Source organism: Triturus cristatus, chromosome 7 (assembly GCF_964204655.1).
Source record: "Triturus cristatus chromosome 7, aTriCri1.1, whole genome shotgun sequence".
NCBI lineage: Eukaryota > Metazoa > Chordata > Amphibia > Caudata > Salamandridae > Triturus > Triturus cristatus.
In genome coordinates, this window is record NC_140590.1 from 755,899,718 (window position 1) to 755,923,944 (window position 24,227).

At 48.5% G+C, this 24,227-nt stretch overlaps 1 protein-coding gene across 2 annotated transcripts in view; it reads left to right on the forward strand.

Moving 5' to 3' along the window:
- DNAH17 (dynein axonemal heavy chain 17) overlaps positions 1–24,227 on the forward strand; it is a 14,992,541-nt gene that overhangs the window by 13,272,973 nt on the left and 1,695,341 nt on the right. For both annotated transcript variants that reach the window (XM_085617470.1, XM_085617471.1), the window contains one exon: positions 20,609–20,802. In XM_085617470.1, coding sequence (XP_085473596.1) covers positions 20,609–20,802 — 194 coding nt within the window. The remainder of the gene's footprint in view (positions 1–20,608; positions 20,803–24,227) is intronic.

The window sequence follows — 24,227 nt, forward strand, 5'->3', positions numbered from 1 at the left end:
TGTACAAACCTACTAACTTGCATGTGTTAAGGGTTTTCAACAACTCTTTTCTAATCTTTTCCCTACTGAGAAAGGTTGGAAATTTTACTCCTGACACTGGCAGACATAAAACTTCTTCCACGGTTAGGGAAAAAAGTGGTTGGAGGGAGAGTGAACTTGCAAACACTCAGATTTTCGCATGAGCAAATCTACACTTGCATATTTGCTCATGCTAAAATGCAGTTCATAAATATTTTCTAGGAGTACTATTTCTTGTTCTACTTCTTTGAAGTCTTGTAAATTCACGAAAGCCATACATCTGCACTTAATGCAAGGACATAGGTGCACTTTTGAGACTTTATTTAATAATTTGGTCCCTAATTAGGTCTGGTGTTAACCATTACCTTTTGTGTATATTAAAATTCTGTCTCTCTCGGTCTATCAGCTTGCTTCACTGTGAGTGACAGCATTCTGTTCTTTCACAAGGAGCTTATAGACACAGTCATTTAGTTCAGCGCCAGAAACCTCTGTGGCAATGTGTGCTTTTTGAGACCATAACATGTTTTGCTTTTGCCAATGTTTGTTATAATGGTGGGGGTCCGGCAGCTCCCACACCAATAAGGTTTTACAAAAATGATGCCAACACAAGTCACGCATTGACAAAACCAAAAGTCTGACCAACAATTTCTGTCTAGCTGGCTTTACCAATGCCTGTTTCCTGTAATCTTATTAAAGCTGGTTCCACTAATTTTCCATTATGAATATTTTTTAGATTTTGGATAGATTAGCATACATCAACACATTTCGCTAAATGATGCTGGAAGGAAATGGTATCTAAACTTTTACAGTAGTTTAGCTACATGTTTTTGCATTTTTTTTTGTGAACATTTTATTTTGAAAGAAAATAATCCTCAATCTTAATTTCAAGCTTCTGCAAATTTTCGCATCTAATGAGGGAGCATTCCGGGAGCATTATACATAGCCTCATATTGCTAAACATTATAAATGTGTGTACACATTTTTATAGTGGAACCACTCTCAGTAGAGCAGTCTGAGCTTACATCATTTACTTGGAGCACTCACTCTAATAATAAAGACTTTGCATTAATAAACCATAAATACAAGTTTGAACAGCTTTAACACATTGATACCAATATTACCTTAACTGCAGACAATGCTTTCCCTGATCCATAATGTGGTACTGTAAACTGGCAGGCAAAGGGTTTGTGCTAAATGGGGTTAGGTCTACTTGTCCCAAGGACAAAATGCACATGAAAACATGTTGCCCTTGACCCCAAACAATATGTCGCGGGCGTCGGGCTATAGGAATTCCACAATTCTTCTGATTATCACTCTAGGCATTTGATTGGTTCACGAAGTTAGACAAGCCACGGGTGGAATAATGATTATTGAAAGACATATGGTGTTGGTTGGCAAATACAATGGGAGTGGGACCTCATATTATGTTTCCAGTTATGCTGCACTGTCATGGGAAACTGCTGGTATACTGTAACTATAAATGAATTCGACAGCAGCACACTACATTGAGGGTGGGGGGGTAGGAGTCCATGATTCCCATGGACACTCTCTTGTGAACTCAACTGTGTTAGAGCATGAGCAGGAAAAAGAAAGCGTTCTCAACAAACATACATGGCGACTTTTATTTATAATGCTAGCTTACTTGGGACTGCAATCTGAATCTTGACAATAGACAGCACCAACATTCCAATACCCCAAGATTCTACCCTAAGAAGTCCACAACAATCTTAAAATCCAACATTAGTGAAATAATAATGAATATTCAGACTTACTGGAGTCAGCAGAGCCCTCGGCAGCGGCGTTGGTGGTTTCCGCCGGCTGACCAGCTTCTCCCTGACCCTCGACAACATCCCTTTTCTTGCCCTTGGGTGCTGATGTAAGAAATTAAGAAGATAAAAAAAATAGATTAATGATTCCGTTAATAATCTCCACAAAATTAGGACGAACTGTAGGAAAGTAGGATCTGCTTTCATGGTTACCCCCACTTTTTGCTGGTGTTTTTTTCTGTTTTATGACTAGTCTGACTGGGTTACTGCTAATCAGGACGCCAGTCACTGTGCTTTCTCCCTAAATTTGACAGTGGCAAGTACTTTGGTACCTTCCCAATCGGAACTTTGTGTACCCATGTATGTCCCTAGTATATGGTACTAAGGTACCCAGGGCATAAGTACACCAGGGATCTCCCATGTGCTGCAGCATGTATTATGATACCCATGAGAGACCACTCAAACTGTGACTACAGGCCTGCCATTGCAGCCTATGTGAATTGGTGCTAGTACCTCTTATGACAGATATAGAAATCATTATATCGGAGGTCACTGCACTTAAAACCTATAAGTCACCCCTAAGGCAGGCCTTTCAATCCTGAAGGCAGGGTGCTAGGTTATAAGTCTGAGGATGCATAAGCAGGGCACACCCTACAAACTTAGGAATCGATTCTCCAGGCTTTGTAAATGCGGTCAGTTATTTTCATACATACAGTGGCCATGTATCATTACGCGATGGCTAGCTGTATATTGGCTGTGCCGAACATGGGCATGTTTGGTATCAAACATGTTGGAATCATACCCCAACACTGTTACCGGTTTTGGAAGTATGATTCCATGCACTGGGGGACTCCCCCGGGAATCCCCCAGTACTCCCGGAAACAGCCTTCCAGGGTCTGCCAGCAAGCTAGTGCTCCTGCTGACCCCAGACATGATTCTGCCTTCCTACTGCTGACCTGTCCTCTCGGCATGTTTGAGGCCAGTATCCCTCGCCAGAACTGCTGGAACAGAACCCCTGTGCACTTTGTTGACTTGCAATTGCCAAGGCTTGTTGGCTTTGTACTCCAGAGATTTTCGGGCTACAAGAAGCTCCAGCATCTCTTCCTGCCAAGATCTTCGTCCTCACCGCATCTTGTGCACCGTGGCCTGCATCTTTGGTGACCTGCTCAAAGTCCTCTTGCGACTCCTGTGCCTTTGGCCTGTGGTTCCTCTTTACGGTTTGCTTTGGCTTCAGTGGGCTCCCCTGCTTACTCGTTGCCCGCTCTGTCTCTCCCGCAATTTGTGAGTCCCTTGGACCTTGCTGGTCCCAAGTTTGCTCCTTTTTCATTTACCCCGTCTGTTGCTGCTGCCAAGGCTTGTTGGTGCTCCCGCTAGACACCGACCCCATGGTTCTTGACTACCGGCATGGGACAGCTCATGAATGGCTCCTGGTCTTCCACAGCATCGCCTGGTCCTCACAGCTGTAACGACAAGATAACCGTCATCATTCCTGCGTGTTCTGACATCGTTGGTCATTCCTCTTCTGTGCCTCCTGGTCACCTCTGAGTCCCATTGACTTTGTCTCCTCTGCTTGCAGGCTCTTCACTTCAAGAATCCACCCTTGAATTCCACTGGACTTTTTCACCTTCTTCGCCAGCGGCATCTTTTCTGAAGTCCTCCATTGGGGTCTACAGTGGTTTCGGAAGTCACTTCACACCGATGCACCCAGCTTCCCTGGTGTAGGTATCCTGGTTCTTGGGGCAACTACAGACTCTCCAACATTCTGTCTTCCACTTGGTTTCTTCAGGGTCCACTGTTAAGTGTCCTTCCTCTTGAAAACTGCAACCGTGACTTTCCCATTGACTTGCATTAAGTACTCGTCTGTGTTTGAACTCCGCACACAGCGTCCATGGGATTCCTGAATATTTACCTCAGGTGGTTCCTTGTGTTCCCAGCCCTTCCGAGTCTCCTGGTCCAAGTCTCGACTTCAGTCGCAGTTTGCATTCCACTTCTTTAGTATATGGTTTGGAGACCACTGTGTATTTGTGCTTACTTACCTGTTTACAATTTAAGTATTGTGTGTATTGCGTTGATATCTCCAGGTAGGAGACATACCAGTGTGTTAGTGAGTGTGTATAATAAATATACTTATTTTTATAACTACAGTGTGTGGTTCTTTTTCGTTTAACCTAGACTATATGATTAGTTCTAGTAAAACAAGCTGCGTAACACTCCTTCTGACCCAAGCCTGGAGGCTGCTCTCCACATCTACCACTTAGAGAGCTTTCTATGATCGTCCAAGGCCATTAAAATCATCATAAGGGTCGTCTGGATTAGTGCAGGGTGCTTTGCTTAAATATGTGTGCACCATATACTAAGCCAGCCTCCTACAGAAAAGAAGTCACATTGTACTTCTCTAAAACAGATTGTCTATAGTACTACTAGTTTAGACTCAAGTCTATAGACTACCATTGAGTTGCCCATGCTAATCCTGAAATCCCTATTCCAAATTTCCTTAACAAAAACTACATTTGGAACTAATGCATTGCAGTGAATGATCTTTGATTCTTTTCCCATTTCTCAAACCCCATAATGGGCCAACTTGGTCTCCCTTTTTTGCAATGCATAGATGCATACCACACATCGTTGTGAAATAAATAACTTGAAACTGTATGAGCTACATAAACAAAGTCACAGAGAAAACGCAGCTACTCACTGATTCACTATAGTGACAGGAGAACAGTCTGCAATGGTTTCTTAATTAATCAGCCAAATGGAGCCCCAATAATGAGAACGTCTAGGTAGCGCTGAGTGAGCACCTGCCTAGCAGAAACTAGAAACTGGATCACACAATAATATACCGGTGTGAACTAAACGTAACTTACCTCTGAGTGAGAGGAGCATGCTATTTGGAAAAAAATGATAGCATTGTAGAACAAAAACACAACAAATAATGAATATTAACCAAGCCCCGGAATCTCGATGCCTTGATGGTCATGTTCCCGGTCCAGAATGTCAGCCCAGCGGTGTGTCAGCTGCTGGGCGGTGCGCCTAACCTGGCTCATTAGCAACATGTACTGGCGCACCATCCCCCAGTGCCGCAGACGCTCCCGCATGGGGTATCCACTACCGGCCTGCTGCCAGCATGGAGGGCAGATGGCGTTGCAAAAACAAAATGAGTGCTGCCACCTCCTCACCCAGGGCTGCTCATCTGGGCGGCGGAACCACCTGCAAGGAAGCCATCCCTCTGCCATGGCACTGGGCGGGGTAAAAGAAAAGAAGGAAAAGGCAGGGAAAGTAAAGAAGAAAAACGGAAGTAAGGGAAAATAATAAACAAAATACAAAAAGTCACAAAAAACCATTTTTTTTCCCAAAAACGTAAAATACACAAACATGGAGACCCACACTAATATAAAAATAAAAATGAGGGGTAGATGAGTTTTAAAGGAGCAGGATTGGAGGGGGCGTGGCCAATATGGGGGGTAGGTAGGACGTGCTATTTTGTCCCTCCGGCTCCGCCGCTAAATAGTGTTGTTTTGCCCCATCCCCAGGCCTTCTCCTAGCGGGCACGAGCAGTGGCACCTTGGGCATCCCCTGCTGCTACCGGGGACCTGACTCTTGACCGCGCTGGTGCATCCGGCGGAGTGCTTCTCTGAGCGGCGCCGGAGCTGCGGGAGGAAACAACGAGGCCGCCGCTGCTTCTTGACGAGCCTCTGCTGGCACTGCGGCGGTGCTGCATCTGCTTACCGCGGACTTCCTCCGGACTTGCGGCCCGTCCTGAGAGCGGCCCACGGGGTGCCGGGAGCCTGACTGCGGGCGGGCCGTGTGATTGCTGCACTGGACTCTGGCGAGGTATGTGTTGCGCCTGCCATTTTGAGTAACGGCCTGCTCCGCCGGCACCCCCCTGCTTGTTTGCGGCCTGGCACAGAGACTTGCAGCCCCACTCCTTGTGCGCTGGACATATGCGTCTGATCCTCTGAGTCGGAGCGGGCGGAGGTGCTACTCTTGCCCATGCTCCGTGCGCTGAGATCTCCTGAATGGGCATAAGCTCCCGTGCCACTCGCAGCGCAGCCTTTGATCCCCCCGGCGCTGTGACCTGCAGACTACTGCCTTCCCTGGATTACCCCCGGATAGTTGGGGTCACCTCCCGCTTTGGGCCTCTCCTCCGGGCAGCTTTGTCTTATCTGATCTTTGTCGACTGTGAAGTGGGCGAGAGGGTGGCGGTCCTTGAAGAGCATGAACTGACGCGAGAGGGCGATCTCCATCAACTCCAACAGGAAGTGCTGCGGCTGCAGGACCAGAACCTAGATCTGCAGGTTCATACAGAAGATCTGAAAAACCGCTCACGGAGGAATAATATCCGCATTCGTGCAGTGCCTTGAAAGCAGAGGGAGAAGACTTGCGGTCCTACGTCCTGGCCTTTTTTAGACATGTTCTAGGAGGTGACGGTCAGCAAGAAATCCAGATGGATCGAGTACATCGTGTGGGTCCTAGGGGAGAGAAAGCACCCCCGCCAGATATCCTCGTGTCTGTACACGACTTCCAGCTCAAAGAACAGATATTACGCCAGGCTCGGACGATGCAGCCGATACAGTTCCAAGGACATTCTCCAGCCCTCTTCCAGGACTTAGCCGCCTCCACCTTGGCCAAGCGACGGGAGTTCCGCGCGGTCACTTCTTCTTTGCGTGACAAAGGCATCCCATATTCCTGAGGCCACCGAATAATCTTTAAGTACCAGGGGAGCCTTCGTCAGATCCGCTCGCTGTGGGAGGCTATGGAATTGCTGGGATTGGATCAGGATGGCGATGTGACTAAGGGAGACAGCCCCAAGACTCGCTCTCCGCGGCAGCCGCCCCGTTGGCAGACAATCGGAAAGGCCTCGGCCTCCCTAAATGCCTGATTCGGATGAATCAGCGAAAGGCTGTGCGGCAGTGCTCTCTTCCCTCTCCCAGTCTCAGGGTCGCTCAGGTCCCCCTTGAACATTTCAGCACAAGACCACCGGGATGGTTGTCATAGAGCGCAGCCGGAGGGGCACTTGAGGTGACCACCTCTCCCGATCCGAATGGGTGCCTCTCTGCGGCTCTTGGTTTTTCAGGACTCCTACACTACGGTTTTCCTTAGGACCATGTTCCCTTTAGGCTCTGCCTACCTGACGAACTGTTGTCTACGGTTTCTTGTTGGGATTGTGTTTTTATGGGTTGTTTTACCTTCAGTTTTTATTGCCTTTCCCTTTTGGGGCCCCGTACCTGTCTCTGCGCTCACATCCGGCACTCGAGAACCTACGCTCCCTCCTGCCCACAGCCCATGCTTCGCTCCCTGCGCCCATGATGGGTTATCTCCTCATAATCTTCATCCGCCATGGTTAGACTCCTAAAGATAGTTAGCCTCAATGTAAGGGGCCTTAATCACCCTACACAACGAACAGCGATTCTCTCTTTATAAGAACAGTCTGATGGAGACATATGTCTCCTACAAGAGACTCACCTGCTAACCAAAGACACTCCCCGTATGCGCTTGCTGCGCTTTCCCCACCAATACTGGTCCTCCGATTCCTCTAAGAAGAATGGGGTGGCTATTCTGCTTGGGACTAAGTTTGAGGGTAAGGTGCTGTCTACTCTGTACGAGCTCAAAGGTAGAGTCCTAGCACTTCAACTTCAATGGGGATCCACTATTTTCACACTACTCAACATTTATGCACCTAATACCCACCAGGAAGCTTTCCTTCGCCGTCATATCTCCTAAGGCCTTTCCTCCCCAGACGCTGCTTTAGTAATAGGCGGTGATTTCAATTTGGTTATGGATGGTGAATGGGACCGCTCGGGCCAGCGCTACTCTCAGGTGGGGGCTCTCTCCCCAGAAGGCAAACAATGGATGGCCGATAACGGCATTCATGATATATGGCGCATACACCATTCCGATCTCCTGGACTACACATACTACTCTGCAGCACATAAATCCTATGCACGCTTGGATATGTTCTGGGTCTCTTCGACGCTCCTCCCTAGGGTCAGCGACTCCACAATAGCTCCCCGCTCCCTATCAGATCATGCACATATTTCCATATCCCTGACTCCGGAAGGGGTTGAGCGCATTCCCGCCAGCTGGCGCTTGCGAGTAGGCCCCTTGCATTCCCCTCACATAGTTAAAGACCTGCGTGCCAAGCTTTTAGACTATCTCCAACACAACAATACTGGAGAGGCATCCCTGCCTACCGTTTGGGACACTCTCAAAGTGGTCATTCGCGGGGAATTTCTTGCCATCTCCTCTGCAGACAACCGGAAACGACGGGAGGCCTGATCAGACCTTGAGAAGGAAGTTGAGGAACTAGAGGCAATACATAAACTCACAGGAGCTCTGAGGGTCTGGCGTTCCTTAGAAAAGAAGCGGCTGATTCTCAAACGCTTGGACCTAGATAAAGCGGAGTTTGCGCTGCTGCGTCTCCGCCACAGATTCTATCTGGGAAGTGAGAAGTGTGGGAAAATGTTAGTTCGGAAACTGCGCGCGAGGACTATAGCAGGGAATATCTCCCATCTGACTCGGACCACTGGTGAGGAGGATCACTTGGACTCCCAGATTGTTGAAGAATTCCGTCGCTTCTACCAGTCTCTCTACAGCGCAGAGCCTTGCGAATCCCTTGAGGCACAAGCCTACCTATAGTCCAGCAACTTCACTCGCCTCCCTCCCACGCAGGCAGATCAGCTAGAGGACCCCATTAGGCTGGACGAAGTGATTTCTGCCATTTCCCGGCTGAAGCCTGATAAATCACCCGGCCCTGACGGCTTCCCTGCCTTGTTTTATAAAACTTTTTGTCATGAACTTGCCCCCCTCTTAACGCGCCTTTCCAACTCCTTCTTAGATTATGAGGACGTGACGGCTTCCATGTCGGAGGCGGCGATCTCCGTGATCCTCAAGCCCAACAAAGATCCTCAGCAGTGTAGCTCCTATCGCCCGATTTCGTTGCTCAACGTGGATGTGAAGCCTTTTACGGGGATCCTCGTAGCCCGGCTGAACCCCCTGATGGCGGGTCTGATAGACCCGGACCAGGCGGGCTTCATTCCCACGCACCAAGGTAGCGATAACATTAAACGCCTGCTCCACCTCATTGATGTCGTCCACCGCTCCCAAAAGGCTGCGATACTCTTTGCGATGGATGCCGAAAAGGCGTTCGACAGAGTATGCAGGACATATCTCTTCGTCCTGCGCTGCTTTGGATTTGGCCCCCGCTTTGTCCAATGGGTGCAGTGCATTTGCTGCGCTCCCCGGGCCTTTTTCCGTGTCAACGGAATATCCTCCTCTTCTTTTGCGATAGCTCGGGGCACGAGACAAGGGTGCCCACTCTCGCCTCTTTTATTTGCGCTTTATATGGAGCCCCTTGCTCGGAAAATTTGTGATCGTCCTGCCATCCATGGCATCAAATTTGGGCGGGAGACCCATACAATAAGTCTCTATGCAGACGATGTCATACTCTCCCTCGCGCATCCCTCCTCTTCGCTTCCTGCACTTGTAGATGAACTCGATTCCTTTGGGCGGATCTCGGGCTTTAAGGTTAACCTTGGCAAATCCCAGGTCCTTAATCTCTCTCTCTACCTCAAGCCCAGGCAGAAACCCTTCAACAGTCCCTCCCCTTACATTGGTCCGATGATCCTATGCCTTACTTGGGGATTCTTTTGACTCCCTCGATTCCACACTTGCTAGAGCTTAACTACTCACACTTGGTGTCACAGACAAAGAAGGAACTGGCAGGGTGGGCTAAGCATAACTTTTCTTGGTTTGGGTGCTTGGCTGCAGTCAAAATGACAATTCTACCGCGCATACTCTCTTTCAGACCCTCCCGCTGACACCTTCGCCTAAATCTTTGCGCTCTATTCAGCTCGCTTTGAACCAATTCATTTGGGGTCACAGGAAGGCGCGTTTATCTATAGCACAATTATCACACCCCAAAACTGAAGGAGGGGTAAAGCTACTGTTGGTCTCCAGATACCTCCAGGCTGCACATTTACGCTAATTTACGCTATGCATTGGAGTGGAATCGACCCCTTTCGGAGAAACACTGGACCTTTATGGACCAGGCAGTGGCAGGAGTGAACATCTGGCGGGAACTGTGGCTCTCCCGCCGTGCCCGTTCATGGGGCCTTTATTCTTTCCCAGTCACAGCAGCAACAATGAAAGTATGGGATGCGGTGGCACTGACGAGGGGTCTGACAACTTTCCCCTCTCCTATGACTCCGCTGATAGATAACCCAGATTTCTCTCCGGGATGTAGGAGTGCCATTGCCCAGCGGTGGAGAGAGGCGGGCTTCAAGCGCTTAGGCCTCCTGTTTGATCCTGGGGGCATCATCCCATTTGATCGGGTACGCCGGGATCTTTCCCTTCCCCTGACGGATGAGTTCTTTTACCTCCAGCTCCATCATTGGGCTACTTCCTCCTTCCCCACGTCTCACACAAACTCACCCTATTCGAGCAATGGATAGCACACAATTCTGACGATAAACACCTCATCTCAGAACTCTATACCTTGCTGGCTCCACGCGCGACGGGGAAGCGCTCACGCGGACAGGCTAGATGGGAAGCAGAACTGGGACGGGCCTTCACAGATAGGGAATATTTACTATAGGGCTCACCACACAGCTTACAATACAGCGGGCACTGAATCTGCATTCAAGGTAGCATCCTACTGGTACCTCATGCCCGCGAGGATACACCATTGGGATAAGAACCACACCGAAGAATGTTGGCGGGGCTGTGGCCTGACGGGCTCCCTCTCGCACCTCCTATGGCATTGTCGCGGTTGGAAATGTATTGGGACCAGGTGCTTAACGACATTGATGCTGCATTCTATACTGAAATCCCTCGCTTCCCGGCCTACACTTTGCTAGGACTGTCCAACCCAATCACCTTCTCGCTACGATCACTCAGAGGCAGACAGATAGCACTAGCCCTGCTTGCGGCGCGCCAAGCGATCCTTATCCACTGGTGAACCACAACGGTGACGAATCTTTCGGCCTGGTTACACAGGCTCTGGATGATCTTGGCCATGGAAAGGCTTACGTTGAGTCAGGACCAAGATTATCAGAAATTCCTCGATCTTTGGACCCCTTTCATACATCTGCTCACAAAGGACTTGCGCGAGGTTACCTGTCCCAAGCTTCTACAGGTGCTGCGCCTTATTCCTCTTCCTCCAGTCTTAACGGTCCCGACTTGAATGTGCAGTGAGGTTTGGGTGGCTTACAACAGGCTCTGCAGGGCTTCCCACATTTCTTAGGTAAACTTGGTACGGTTCTCCCCCTCCCCTCCCTTTCTTCTTTTTATTTCTTTGTGTGGGTGGGTGGGTTTTTCTTATTTACTGTTGGCAAATTATGGCAGGACAGCATGCTAATAGCATACATTCTCTTCGGTTCATGGCCTGTCCAACATTCTCCCTGCCTGTTATACTTGGCCTTTAGAATCGCCTGCCTACCAATTGTTGGACTGCAAGCATACTGTGATACATAGCTATGTGGCAGGTCTTCTTAGCCGCCGGCCCCTGTGGTTGTAGGCGAATGGCTGTGTTCAGGTGTGACAGCACCGTTCGACTAAAACAATTAAAAAGATTTGTTCCATAAAGGAGCAGGATTACAGAGATTAAGGAGAGATTGCGATTTAGGCCCAGCCCCATAACAAAGAGGACTGTTTGGTGCGTTTGCACACGATTTGGAGTGCCAGGACCCACTTCACTCTTCCCATCACAATGCGTACGTTTGCCAACAACTCCGCTCGCTAGTGGACCTCTGCGTAGAGTGGCAGAGTTGGTTGTGACTGCGGTGTTGCATGTAGTGCAACTCGGCGAACTCTGCCCAGGCCTAGTTGTGAGGAAGCCCTTTCATTGTGCTAGATAACTGATCAGTATGAGATCTCACAGAGGAAGGAGAGCAGCATTCCTTAAGATAGCAATGCAATGGAGCCCATCATCATTATTATTATTAACATTATTAAATGGGCTTCATGTCCGGAGCCCCAATTTGATGTCGGGAGAAAAACTGTTACCAACGGTTGTTTTTAGATTCAAATTGCACTTGCATTTTGTTTGATGGGTAAGTTTGGAGCTCACATGTGCTACCTCACAACTGAGCAGTAGAGGAGGTCTTGTGGCTTTATAATGCGGCTTAGAAGTAGAAAGGGGTTTCGGTACCGAAACATTTTCCTTCTTAAAAGGATTTGCCTTGTACTGCTGTACCTTAGTTGTCCTGTATAAACACACTTTCTCGTTTTAGATGTATGTCACTTCAGCCGGTCATCACACTTAGTCTAAAGCTGACAGCTGCCCATGATGGCAACTGCATACAGCACTTTATTCGTCCTGCTGCTGCACGGACATACAATATCTTCTCTAACTAACCCTGCCTTTACTTTGTTGCACTTTTTTGAGGTCTTTGCAGATACAAGTTTGTAAGGTTAATAGATTTTAGCTGCCTATGCTGGCAATCGTATCCTGCGCTTTATTTTGCCCATTGCTTGGATATATATCCCTCCTAACTAATCCTGCTTTTGCACGGTTGTGCTTTTTGCTGTTCCTGCACATGCAAGCTTTTGAGGCTCAACCCTTTTAAGTCTTGGTTGGCATTTTAAATAATTTTTAGCTTCCTCACCTGCCTGTTGAATAGCTACCACACCATCGTTTAGACTCATGAACCATTTAATAATAGACTCAGTGTTTTTTATAATAGTTAGATGTTATTTCCTTGTCAAGCGCCTTTTACACGGAGATTCTCATTTTTGTTCTAATACATTCATGAATTGACTCATTGTGCCATGCTATGGAGCTTATCTATAATTTGTCTGTGTTGTAGCAAAGGATGGAGGACATAGTTATGTCATTGAGGTAAACAATGCAGCTATTACTGTTTGTCCTTTAAGGCGCCTTAAGCTAAGCAGATAGCACCTCGATTCCCTGAAACAAAGAAAGGAGGAATGCTAGTAAAAGGGATTCTGATGGATACATCTGCCAGTGGATTCCTCACCTTGTGAATAACCCCTGCGCCAGCATTCCAAGGAACTTTTCTTTCCCAGCACTCCACGTCGACGTGGGCGACGTCACAATGCATCGGCTCCGCTCGCGACTCCGTACGACGTCACCGGAGCCACAAGAAGCCCACGTCGGCGTGATGACGTCAGTTCCCTTTTTTCCGCGCCGTCGACGCGCAACGGTTTTTTCCAGTGCTCTCTAGCTACTTTGTAGTATATAGCTGTGTTACTGTTAAAACTTGGTATGTCTTCGACGAGGAAGTCGGGCTTTAAGCCCTGTAGGGAATGCGGAGGTCTGATGTCCATGACTGATCCGCATCATGACTGCTTATGGTGTCTTTCTTCGGACCACGATATGGAGGAATGCGGGTGCTGTAGGAGTATGAATCCTAAGGCGCTGAAGGAGAGGAAGACTAAGCTCTTTATGAAGAAGATCGGTGAGGAGAAGAGAGGGAGAAAAAAAGAGAAGTCGAGGCGGGAGTCGTCGACTTCGAGGTCGTCGAAGTCGAAGAAGTATCACAAAAAGAGAAAGCATTCTTCTCGACGTCGGTCCTCGAAGTCCAGGAAGTCGAGGTCGACTTCACCCCGTCGGCGTCGAAGCAAGGACTTGTCACCTTCTCCTTCGAAGTCTCCGAGAGGCTCTCCTTCGCCGAAGCGGGCTCCAGCTCAGTCCCCGACGCAGTCACCGGCTCCGTCTAAGGCGTCGACTCCGGTTCGAGTGGAGTCGGATGTCTCCATGGATGAACAAGAACAGGAAGAGCCTGCTCCGGTGCCTGATGAATCTGCGGCTCCGGTAGAAGATACTGCGGAGCCGACGCCGGAGACTCCACAAAGGGATACAGGGTCTGTTCCTTATCCACAATTCCCGGCTCCAGGTACCGATTCATCAAATTTTCTAAATGCCATGTATGGTATATTTAACAGGGCGGCCTTCCCATCCGGAGCACCAACTGGTCCCATGGGTCCGATGGCGTATATGCTAGGGGTGCCGCAGCATTATGCTCAGGCCCCCTTTATGCCGATGGCGCCTTCGTGGCAGTTTCCGGCGCCGTCTGGGGATCCGACACGACTTCGGATGGACCATCAGACTTCGGAACCTTCTTCGACGCCGCGACCGACTCCATCGGTGCCGCGTCCGGCGCCGCCGACTCCACCTATGGCGTCGCCGACTCCGGTACCTCTGGCTCCACCGACACCGCGTACGACGTCGACGACGCCGGCTCCCTGGATTCGATCGAGAAGGGAGGTCCAGAGGGTTTTGGAGGAAGGAAGATATAGAGGAGAGGTGGAAGAAGGTGAAGTCGACTCTTCTTCAGATGAGTTTGAGGGAATTGAAGAAGCAAGTGGGTTGGATACAACCCCTGAGTGGGAGCATACGTCGGCTAGATCTTCTCCACCTCAGGAATTGGCGCCCTATCATGTGGTGATAAAGAAGGCCGCAGATCTCTTGGATTTGCAGCTGCCCTCTGTGGAGTACAAATCAAACTTACTTACGGAGGTGTTGCATTCTCCGTCATCAGCTTCGGAGCCTTTGTTGCCTTTCAATGAGGCCATCTTGGAGCCGGTCTTGGAGGTGTGGAAGATACCTCTTTCATCTCCGGCGGTTTCCAGACAGGTGGCAAGAAGGTAGAGGGTTGCACCGGGGATCCTTATTTTTTGTCTACACATCCATCCCCGGAGAGCCTAGTTGTGCAGGCTTCTTGTTCAAAAAATGCTTCGGGTGCTTTCCCTCAGTCTCCAGCTGATAGGGAGTCAAAGAAAATTGATCAGGCGGCCAAGAAGTCCTTCTCCTCAGGAAGTATGGCGCTGAAATCGTCTAATGCCACATGTCTTCTGGGGCATTATGTTCATGCCTTGATGGACTCTATTAAATCTTTGGCCCCCAAGTTGCCTGAGGGGGATAAGTCGTCCTTCCTGGAGGTTGTTGTGGACACTCAGGCAGCTGCCAGACAAGTGATCCAGTCAGGGCTGGATACGGCGGACTCCGTGGCGAGGATTATGGGGTCGTCTATAGCCGCAAGAAGGCAGGCTTGGCTCCGTTCCTCTGGATTCTCGGCAGATGTTCAGGCCACGTTGGTTGATCTGCCATTCGACGGACAGAAACTGTTTGGGGAGAAAGCAGACTCTGCCCTTCAACGTTTTAAGGACAGCAGATTGACGGCAAAATCCTTGGGTCTGCAGACTCCTGCTAGGGGTTCAGCTTTTCGGAAGTTTAGGGGTTTCGGAAGAACATCCTTTCGCTCCTTCCGACAGCCCCAACAGCAGCAGCAGCAACAGCAGCAGAATCCCCTCTATAGGTCCTATAGAGGGAAGCAAAGGGGTCGGAGAGGTTCTGGTCGCAACCCCTCTACTTCCTCCTCCTCCTCTGCTCCCAATGAGGCTTCAGGGAAGCAGCCTAGATCCCCCATCCCGTATCATGTAAGACCTGTGGGGGGTCGGGTGTCCTACTTTCTACGGGGTTGGAAATCTGTTACAACAGACCTTTGGGTTTTGAACCTCGTAGAGACTGGGTACGCCCTTCCCTTTCGGGAGTTTCCTCCCCCTTACCCTCCTTGCCAAGGTAATTGCTCGGAAGACCACCTACTTCTCCTGCAGAAAGAGGTTCTAGCCTTGCTTCAGAAGGGTGCAATAGAGGTGGTTCCGGAGCAGGAAAGGGGTCAGGGATGCTACTCCCGGTATTTTCTGATTCCCAAAAAGGACGGCAGATTGCGTCCGATATTGGACCTCAGAATTCAGAATTTTTACCTGAGGCAGGAGAAATTCAAGATGCTGACCCTTGCGCAGGTTCTTCAAGCGTTGCAGCAAGGAGACTGGATGGTGTCGCTCGACTTGCAGGACGCGTACTTCCATGTTCCAATCCTGAAGTCGAACAGGAAGTATCTCCGTTTTACGGTTGGGTCGCAACATTACCAGTTTGCGGTCCTCCCGTTTGGTCTTACTGCCGCACCTCGAGTCTTCACAAAGGTGATGGCAGTGGTGGCTGCCCATCTCAGGAGGTCGGGGATCCCGGTTTTCCCCTACCTGGACGACTGGCTTCTGAAGGCAGAGTCCCCGGAGATGGTGCAGCGTCATCTGCAAGTAACATCTCAGCTGTTATTCGACTTGGGTTTTTCGATCAATGTGCCCAAATCTCACCTGGTGCCCTCTCAACGCAACCTGTTCATAGGGGCGGTACTGGACACTACTGCGTGTCGAGCATTCCCTCCTCCTCAAAGGATTCTCGACATTCAGGAGATGGTCCCTTTATTCCACAATGGAACGGTTGTTCCAGTTCTGAAGGTCCTTCGCCTGCTCGGTCTGTTCGCTTCCTGCATTCTGTTGGTCAACCATGCACGCTGGCACATGAGGGCGCTGCAGTGGTGTCTCCGCAAGCAGTGGTATCAGCACAACGGGGATCTCAGGGAGTCAATCAAGATCTCCAGAGAAGCTGCAGTGGATCTGTCTTGGTGGAGCGTGGAGGGCAATCTGTCGCAAGGAAAGCCCTTCCATCTACCTCCATCGGTGGCCACGGTGATAACAGATGCATCCACCTTAGGGTGGGGTGCGCATCTGGGGGACCTGGAGATCAAGGGTCTTTGGTCTCCAGAGGAAAGGTTGCTTCACATCAACCTTCTGGAATTGCGGGCGATTCGTTTGGCACTCAAGGCCTTCCTTCCTTCCCTTTGCGGTCAGTCTGTTCAAGTCCTAACGGACAAAACTACCGCGATGTGGTATATCAACAAACAGGGAGGAGTGGGGTCTCTTTGTCTCTGCAGAGAGGCTCTGCGTCTATGGTCCTGGGCTCAGGACCATCAGATTTGTCTGATGGCAAATCATCTGGCCGGAGTTCTGAACGTTCGTGCGGACAGTCTCAGTCGGCAGTTCTCCGCTGACCACGAGTGGAGGCTTCATCCGGAGGTGGTTCGTCACATCTTTCGGACGTGGGGAACTCCTCCGGTGGACCTGTTTGCCACTTTCGAGAACGCGCACTGCCCGTTTTTCTGCAGTCTCCAGTATCCGATGCAGGGGGCGTTGGGGGACGCGTTTCAGTTGAATTGAGGTCCACAGTTCCTTTACGCGTTTCCTCCCATACCCTTGATTCCTCGGGTTCTAAAGAAGATTCGCCAAGACCGGGCCCAAGTCATATTGGTCGCCCCGGATTGGCCAAGAAGGGTGTGGTACACAGATCTTCTCCACCTCTCCTCGTGCCCTCCGCTCCGTCTCCCTCTGAGGGCAGACCTCCTCTCGCAGTTGGAGGGGCAGGTTCTACACCCCCACCTCCAGAGCTTGCACCTTCATGCCTGGAGATTGAACGGGGCAACCTGAGTTCATTCTCTCTCCCGCCTGATGTGGTAGACGTTATTTTATCGGCCAGGCGACACTCCACCAAGTCCATTTACTTCTACAGGTGGTCTAAGTTTGTTAAATGGTGTGGAGAGAGGTCCATTGACCCTTTAAAAGCCCATCTTTCTAATGTTCTCCAGTTTGCTCTTTCCTTGGCTCAGCAGGGCTGTGCTGTGGCCACGGTCAAGGGCTATCTTTCGGCCTTATCGGCTTTTCTATGCCTTCCAGATCAACCGTCACTTTTTAAATCTCCGGTTGTTCTGAGGTTTATCAAGGGCCTTACAAACATGTTTCCTCCCACTCCCTTTGTAATGCTTCAGTGGGATCTTAATGTTGTTTTAACCTTTCTGATGGGGTCCCCATTTGAGCCTCTACATAGCTGTCCTTTTAGGCTGTTGTCCTTTAAGGTGGTCTTTCTTGTAGCCATAACCTCGGCAAGGAGGGTGAGTGAGCTTCAAGCTCTTAGTTCTAAACCCCCGTTTTTAACCTTGCATGCTGAAAGGATGGTTCTCAGGACCAGGGCTGCTTTCTTGCCAAAAGTTGTCACTCCGTTTCATTTGGGGCAGTCCATTACTCTCCCTGTTTTCTATCCGCCTCCTCATCCTTCCAAAGAGGAGGAAAGACTCCATCGCCTGGACCCGAAGAGGGCTGTGAGTTTTTATCTGGACAGGACTAAGGACTTTCGTCTTGATGACCAACTCTTCATTGGCTACGTTGGTCGTTCAAAGGGTAAAGCGGTGCACAAGCGCACGCTATCGAGATGGATCATCCTTGCTATCAAGATCTGCTACGCCCTGGCTGGTAAGACCCCTCCTGAGGGCATTAGAGCTCATTCGACTAGAGCCAAGTCATCTACATCTGCTTTGGCCCGGGGTGTTCCTGTGGCAGATATTTGTAAGGCCGCGACTTGGGCCTCCCTCCATACTTTCGCAAAGCATTATTGCTTGGACTCTGAGATGAGGAGGGAGGGCCACTTCGCGTGCTCTGTATTACAAGACTTTCTGGTATAGGAAGGTGGACACCCTCCTCCGGGAGTGGGGACTGCTGTGGGAATCTATTCACAAGGTGAGGAATCCACTGGCAGATGTATCCATCAGAAGAACAAGTTACTTACCTTCGGTAACGCTTTTTCTGGTGGATACAGTATCTGCCTGTGAAATTCCTCACTGACCCACCCGCCTCCCCGTTGTCCACCTTTGTATACCATGAAAGAGGTCTTGTTGGAATGTTTCGATACTTTCTTGTACATTTGTAGGAAATGCTTGTTTGTTTAGCATTCCTTTTCTTTGTATGATATGTATATGTGTTGGTATACTGTATACTGTGTATACTTGGAGTTGTCGTTGGTTCACCCGTTTGCCTCGAAGGCTCGGAAAAAATGGGTGGAACTGACGTCATCACGCCGACGTGGGCTTCTTATGGCTCCGGTGACGTCGTACGGAGTCGCGAGCGGAGCCGATGCATTGTGACGTCGCCCACGTCGACGTGGAGTGCTGGGAAAGAAAAGTTCCTTGGAATGCTGACGCAGGGGATATTCACAAGGTGAGGAATCCACAGGCAGATACTGTATCCACCAGAAAAAGTGTTACCGAAGGTAAGTAACTTGTTCTTCTGTGGACAGGAATGTTTTCTATTTTAGTTTTATGTATCATTGCATTTTATTTTATGTACGTTTTTATTATGGTGTGGCTTTACTGTAAAGCTGAATCAATAAACTAAACTGGAAAATTGAAACTGTAAATTAAATATGCCAATTGGGTATGATCCAATATTACCATGTTTAGAAGAGAGAGCACATGCACTTTAGCACTGTTTAGCAGTGGAAAAGGGCTCAGAGTCCTAAGACAAACCAAAACGAGTTCAGCAAAAAGTAGCAGGAGGAAGGCAAAACATTTGGGGAGACTCTGCAAAAAAGGCCTTTTTTTCAACGTGAATTTCAGGCTTTGTCATCCAATCCTCCATACTGGAACATCTACCCAGACAAGCTGGTTCTGCGAACTAGATCTTCCTTTCTGCCGAAGGTCATCACTCCCTTTCATGTCGGCCAGTCTATCACCCTGCCTACTTTTTACACTCTGCCACATCCCTCTAAAGAAAAAGAGAGACTTTACCACCCATATCCGAAAAGAGCATTGCTGTTCTAACTTGATCACACAAGAGTTCCAGGTGGACGAACAGCTTTTCGTGCGGTATATCAGAGCGAAGAAGGAAAAGACTGTGCAGAAGCAGACCATTTCCTGATGGATTGTGCTTTGCATTAACATCTGGTACACACTGGGCAAAAAGCAACCCCCTGAGGGTTTGCGTACTCATCCCACCAGAACCAAGCCAAGGTTGCGACCACTGCCTCAGCACGCAGAGTCCCTCTCCTATATCTCTGCCAGGCAGTAATGTGGGCCTCTCTGCACACATTGAAAAAAACACCACTGCCCGGAAAGTCAGGTCCTTCGGGACAAGCACTTTGCCTGTTAGGTTCTGCAGGACATTTTAGTCTGAAATTGTTTGGCAGACCCGCATCCGTGGAGGTATTGCTTGGGTATCCAGTCTAAGGTGAGGAATATGCACCTAGAAGTCTCTTATCAGATGAATAAGTAACTGAACTTCGGTAATACCTTATCTGGTAGAGACTGTCTAGCCGCAGATTCCTTACCGACTCACCCATTCGTCCCACTCTGTGAACAGATTTCTAGGGACAGGTTTTCCCAAGTTTCAAGTCCTTAGTTTTGCTCACCAGGGGTCAGTGTTCTTCCTGGCTCTACACTCCTGGCATAGAAAGTCACAAAAAGAAACTGATGTTAGTGTGCTAGAGTGGCACCTATATAGGCAACTCGCACGCCATTTCCTGTGCAGATGATGCCAAATGGAGTCGAACGACGCCACCTACTGGAGTGCGGGGTACGGCTGCCGAAAAATTTACTGATCCATTTTGATGCCTGAGGGTAATTCTTAGGTAAGGAATCTGCAGCCAGATAATAATAATTATTATTATTAATATTATTATGCCTGAGGGTAATTCTTAGGTAAGGAATCTGCATCTCGATACAGTCTCTACCAGATAAGACTTTATCGAAGGTAAGTTACTTGTTCATTCACACTCTTCCATTAGCGTGATGTGGTACTAAAGACTCACCTTCCATTTTACCAAATGTATATATCTGATGTTCTACGTCGACTAGATCAGTAGTTTAATGATTTTTGCCGAATCCCTTAGTCTCCAGTGGAGCAATGTGGTTGTCAGAAGAGGTTTCAAATACTACATTGAAAAGACTAGGTCAGCCTGTGTGTGGGGTATTAATCTAAGAATACAAATCTGGGAAGAATCCCTCATTGGAGAATTCTTATGACAGGTAAGTAATTTTTCTACTTAACTGAGAGTTTAAAAGTCTGTGAGAGAAAAATTGTGTTTTATTGGTGAGATGTCTCTGGAATAGCGCGTAATAGCTTGTTAGTAAACAAATCATGTGGCAGTTTTAAGTGACCAAAAGTGAAAGTAAATAGTACCATCCTCTTTTGTGGTCCAGGCGCTGTGTGACCTGGAAGAGTTCAAGAATTTAGACGCTGATATGGAAGGTTCTGCCAAACGATGGAAAAAAATTGTGGAAGCCGAAGCTCCAGAAAAGGAGAAATTCCCCAAGGAGTGGAAGAATAAAACATCCCTGCAAAAATTGTGCATGATGAGGTGCATGAGGCCAGATAGAATGACCTATGCTATCAGGTACAGCTGAAACGCTTGTTTCTTTTCCCTGGCTATGACCTGTCATGCTGTTTTGAATATTCCCTATGCTCCCGGTAGGAATATGTGGTACCATGCAAACGTTGTGCCACTCTAGTAACCCACCCAACACAAGTTCTTTTATTCTCATTTTCTGACAATGAATGACTTATGGTTCCAGTCCCTAGGTGAAACTCCTGCTTTTTTAACTTAGCACTATTGGATACAATATATTTACATCGTAGTTCTTCAGAACATATTTTTTGTTGTTTTTTGTTTCCAAATAGAGCAAGACCTGTGAATTTCTGCCAAGCCTATCTTGGATTGCCAGTTACCTGCCGTGGAGGCCTGCATGTCTCTGTTAAAATAGAGGCCTGCTGTTCCTTGGCCAGCTTTCTTTCTCCAGTGCAGGAAACCCACTTCTTTATATAGAGCACCACAAGGGGGTACACTATGCACAGAGGTCGAAGAGGCTCTTCTTGGTTTATAGAGGCATAAGTAAAAACACTATATTTAGATTTTACACTATATTTTTTTGGTAGTCTGGGCGAGCAGTTGGGCTTTTCAGAGGGTGGTGCTAAGCATTTGTTGTACTCACAGAGGGAATAAATGATACACACACTCAAGGAATGAGGTTGAGATTAATTAGAAAAATAGTACTTTATTATTTAAATATTTAGTCCAAGAACTTCGGGTACAAGGTAAATACTTTTCGCAATATGACAAATCACACTAAAATGCAGTAATCACAGTTGGGCGCAATTAGGCACAATATATTTCCTATGGAAGGAAAAAGGCAATTGGTAAAAGCACTGCAGTACAGTTATTTTGTGGGGAATTATTGGATTACTCGTCTTTCAACCTTGGTTTGTTTTGCTAGGTGAAGATAGCCTGAGCTCTGTGTTTACTGTTGTGCTTTCCCGAGCTCCTCTAAAGACAGTTATTCCTGTCGATTGGAGTTATCATTTGCCCAAGACTTGGACATTTGTTTAAAGAAGAAAAACATTTTTTTTCAGTACTAAGTAGAAGATAGAGGAACGGAGACCAGTCCGCGGTCTATCGAGCGATTTGTCTTGCATTTAGCCCTGAGGAAGCCCGTTGGGGTGAAACGCGTTGGCTGAGGCTGTGTGTATCCCTCATCCTGTGGAAATAAAGAAGAATTCTCCACATCGAAGACTGTGAAGATTCGTCATTTGTTGCATATTGAATGCGATTGTTTTGTGTACCTCTCTATGCTTTTTATTTACAGTTATTATGCGGTCAACCTGTTGGCCATCAGATGGTTCAGGACCAAGGTCCAAAGTGCCAAGGCCAAGTTCAGGGGAGCTTCCTGGGTTTCTCAGGAAACAAGGGAAACAGGGACTTTGTAACTGCCGTGCTCTGAAACCAGGGGGCCACCTGTAAAAGCAAAGCAAAAGGGGGACTTACAGGCAGGTCTGAGGGCTCTCAAGGTAGAGTAGAGGTCACAAGGGCTCTGGGGCTCCTGGGTGCAGTGCAGATGGGCAGCTGGGCAAAGGAGCGCAAAGGTGATCCTCGTGGTCAGCAGCTGGCACCTTGAAGTGCCAATTTTGGATCTGCTGGTTCACTGCTGAGGTGGGTTTCCGGAGTACTGAAGCTCCACTCAAACAACTTGGTCCCCTAACTGGTGGCTTGCTATGTTAGGCCCCACACCCACTCCGTCACCGATGGCAAAACATTTGGGGGTCAGACTGGACAACTCTCTATCTATGAGAGACCAAGTCGTGGCCACTTCAGGGGCCTGCTACCACACTCTGAGTCTTTTGCGTAGAGTGTTCCAGTGGCTGCCCTTATCAGTTAGAAGAACTCTGAGTCAAGCCCTGGTCATTGGCCGTCTTGATTATTGTAATGCTCTTTTAGCATCGGGCAACAAATCCCTCTTGAGTAGATTTCAGATAGTCCAGAATGTTGCTGCGCGGTTGGCTCTCAAAATGCCTCCTCGTACCTTTTCCCGGCCTCTGTTGAGACAGCTTCACTGGCTTCCTATCCGTCAGAGAATCAAGTCAAACTCTGCTGCCTTGCCCACAAGGCTCTTTATGGTGTTAGCCATAGCTATCTGGCAGAAAAACTTACATTTTACCTCCTGTGCAGATTACTTAGATCTGAGGGTAAAGGGCTGCTTGTGGTACCCCATGACAGGAAACTACGATCAGGAGGCAAAACTGTTGCCTATCTTGCTCCAAAATATTGGAACACTCTGCCCAAACACCTGCGTAAATGCCCCAGACTGAATTATTCCATGACTGATTTTTCCTGACTGATCTTTTGCCTCCTCTGCAGCGCGGAAAAACCCTTTCGGGGGTGATTCCGGCGCTTTAAAAATCACATACATACATACATACATACATACATCGTCGGGTGCTGACTCACTGTAAAGTTGGAGTCTGCCTGTAGGTTTTTTGCAGGTATTGGTGCCTTGAAACTCCGGTGAGTCGTGGATCCCTCAAAACTTGAGGTAGAGCGGACACCCCAAAGCAAGTGTTCCTTTCGATGGCACTCTAAGGCATCAGTCAGGCATGAGAACTGGATGATGCTGGGCTGCACTTATCTGTGTTTTTGATGCCTGCAGCTGCAGGGAGATAGTACCTCTATTTCAAGGGTGATTTTCAAAGTCCTGATGACCCTCCGGGGTTTGTGGAGGCCACACAGTGATGAGATGAGCTGGAGAATTGCAATTGTTAAGTTCTATGGAAGTAGGCAGGAGTTTGAACCCAAAATCCACCACAAGGTCTGCAGGGCTCAGTCCATCTGCGTTTCTTAAGTCGTCTTCTTGTGTCTGTGGTGTAGGAAGGTGGATATCTGACTATGGTTACCCCCAACTTTTTGCCTAGCGTCTAGCTGGTTTTTCGACTTAGTTGGCCTGAGACCCTGCCATTCAGGGTCTCAGGCTGTCTGCTCTCTCTGTAAAATGGACTCCATGTACCCTAGGTACATACCCAATTGGTAAGGATCACCTTATTGGACCCTGTATAGTGTACCCTAGGTACCCAGGGCATAGGTGTACCCTAGGCCTCCCAGGGGCTGCAGCATGTATTATGCCACCCCTGGTCTGGCCTTCCAATCAGACACAACTGGCTGAACACTCAGCTGGGGCAAGGTCGTGTAATCACCCCTTGCTTAGATATAGTATGCCTATATCTGCCCTTATATATAGACACATGTGTACCTATCAGTCACTCCTATGGCAGGCCTTAACAATCCTGGAGGCAGAGTGCTTGGTAACATGTGAGATGGTGCTCTAGCATGAGCTGAGCCTGTCTGCAGCTTTCGGAACCATGTCCTTATAGCTGTTCTATGATATAGCCTACCATATACTCTTAAAGTGCCTTATAATCTTAGACGGTTATGGTAACTATGGTTTGGCTTTATCAAAACATGTCGTGTAAGGTGTCTAACACTAGGGAATCATA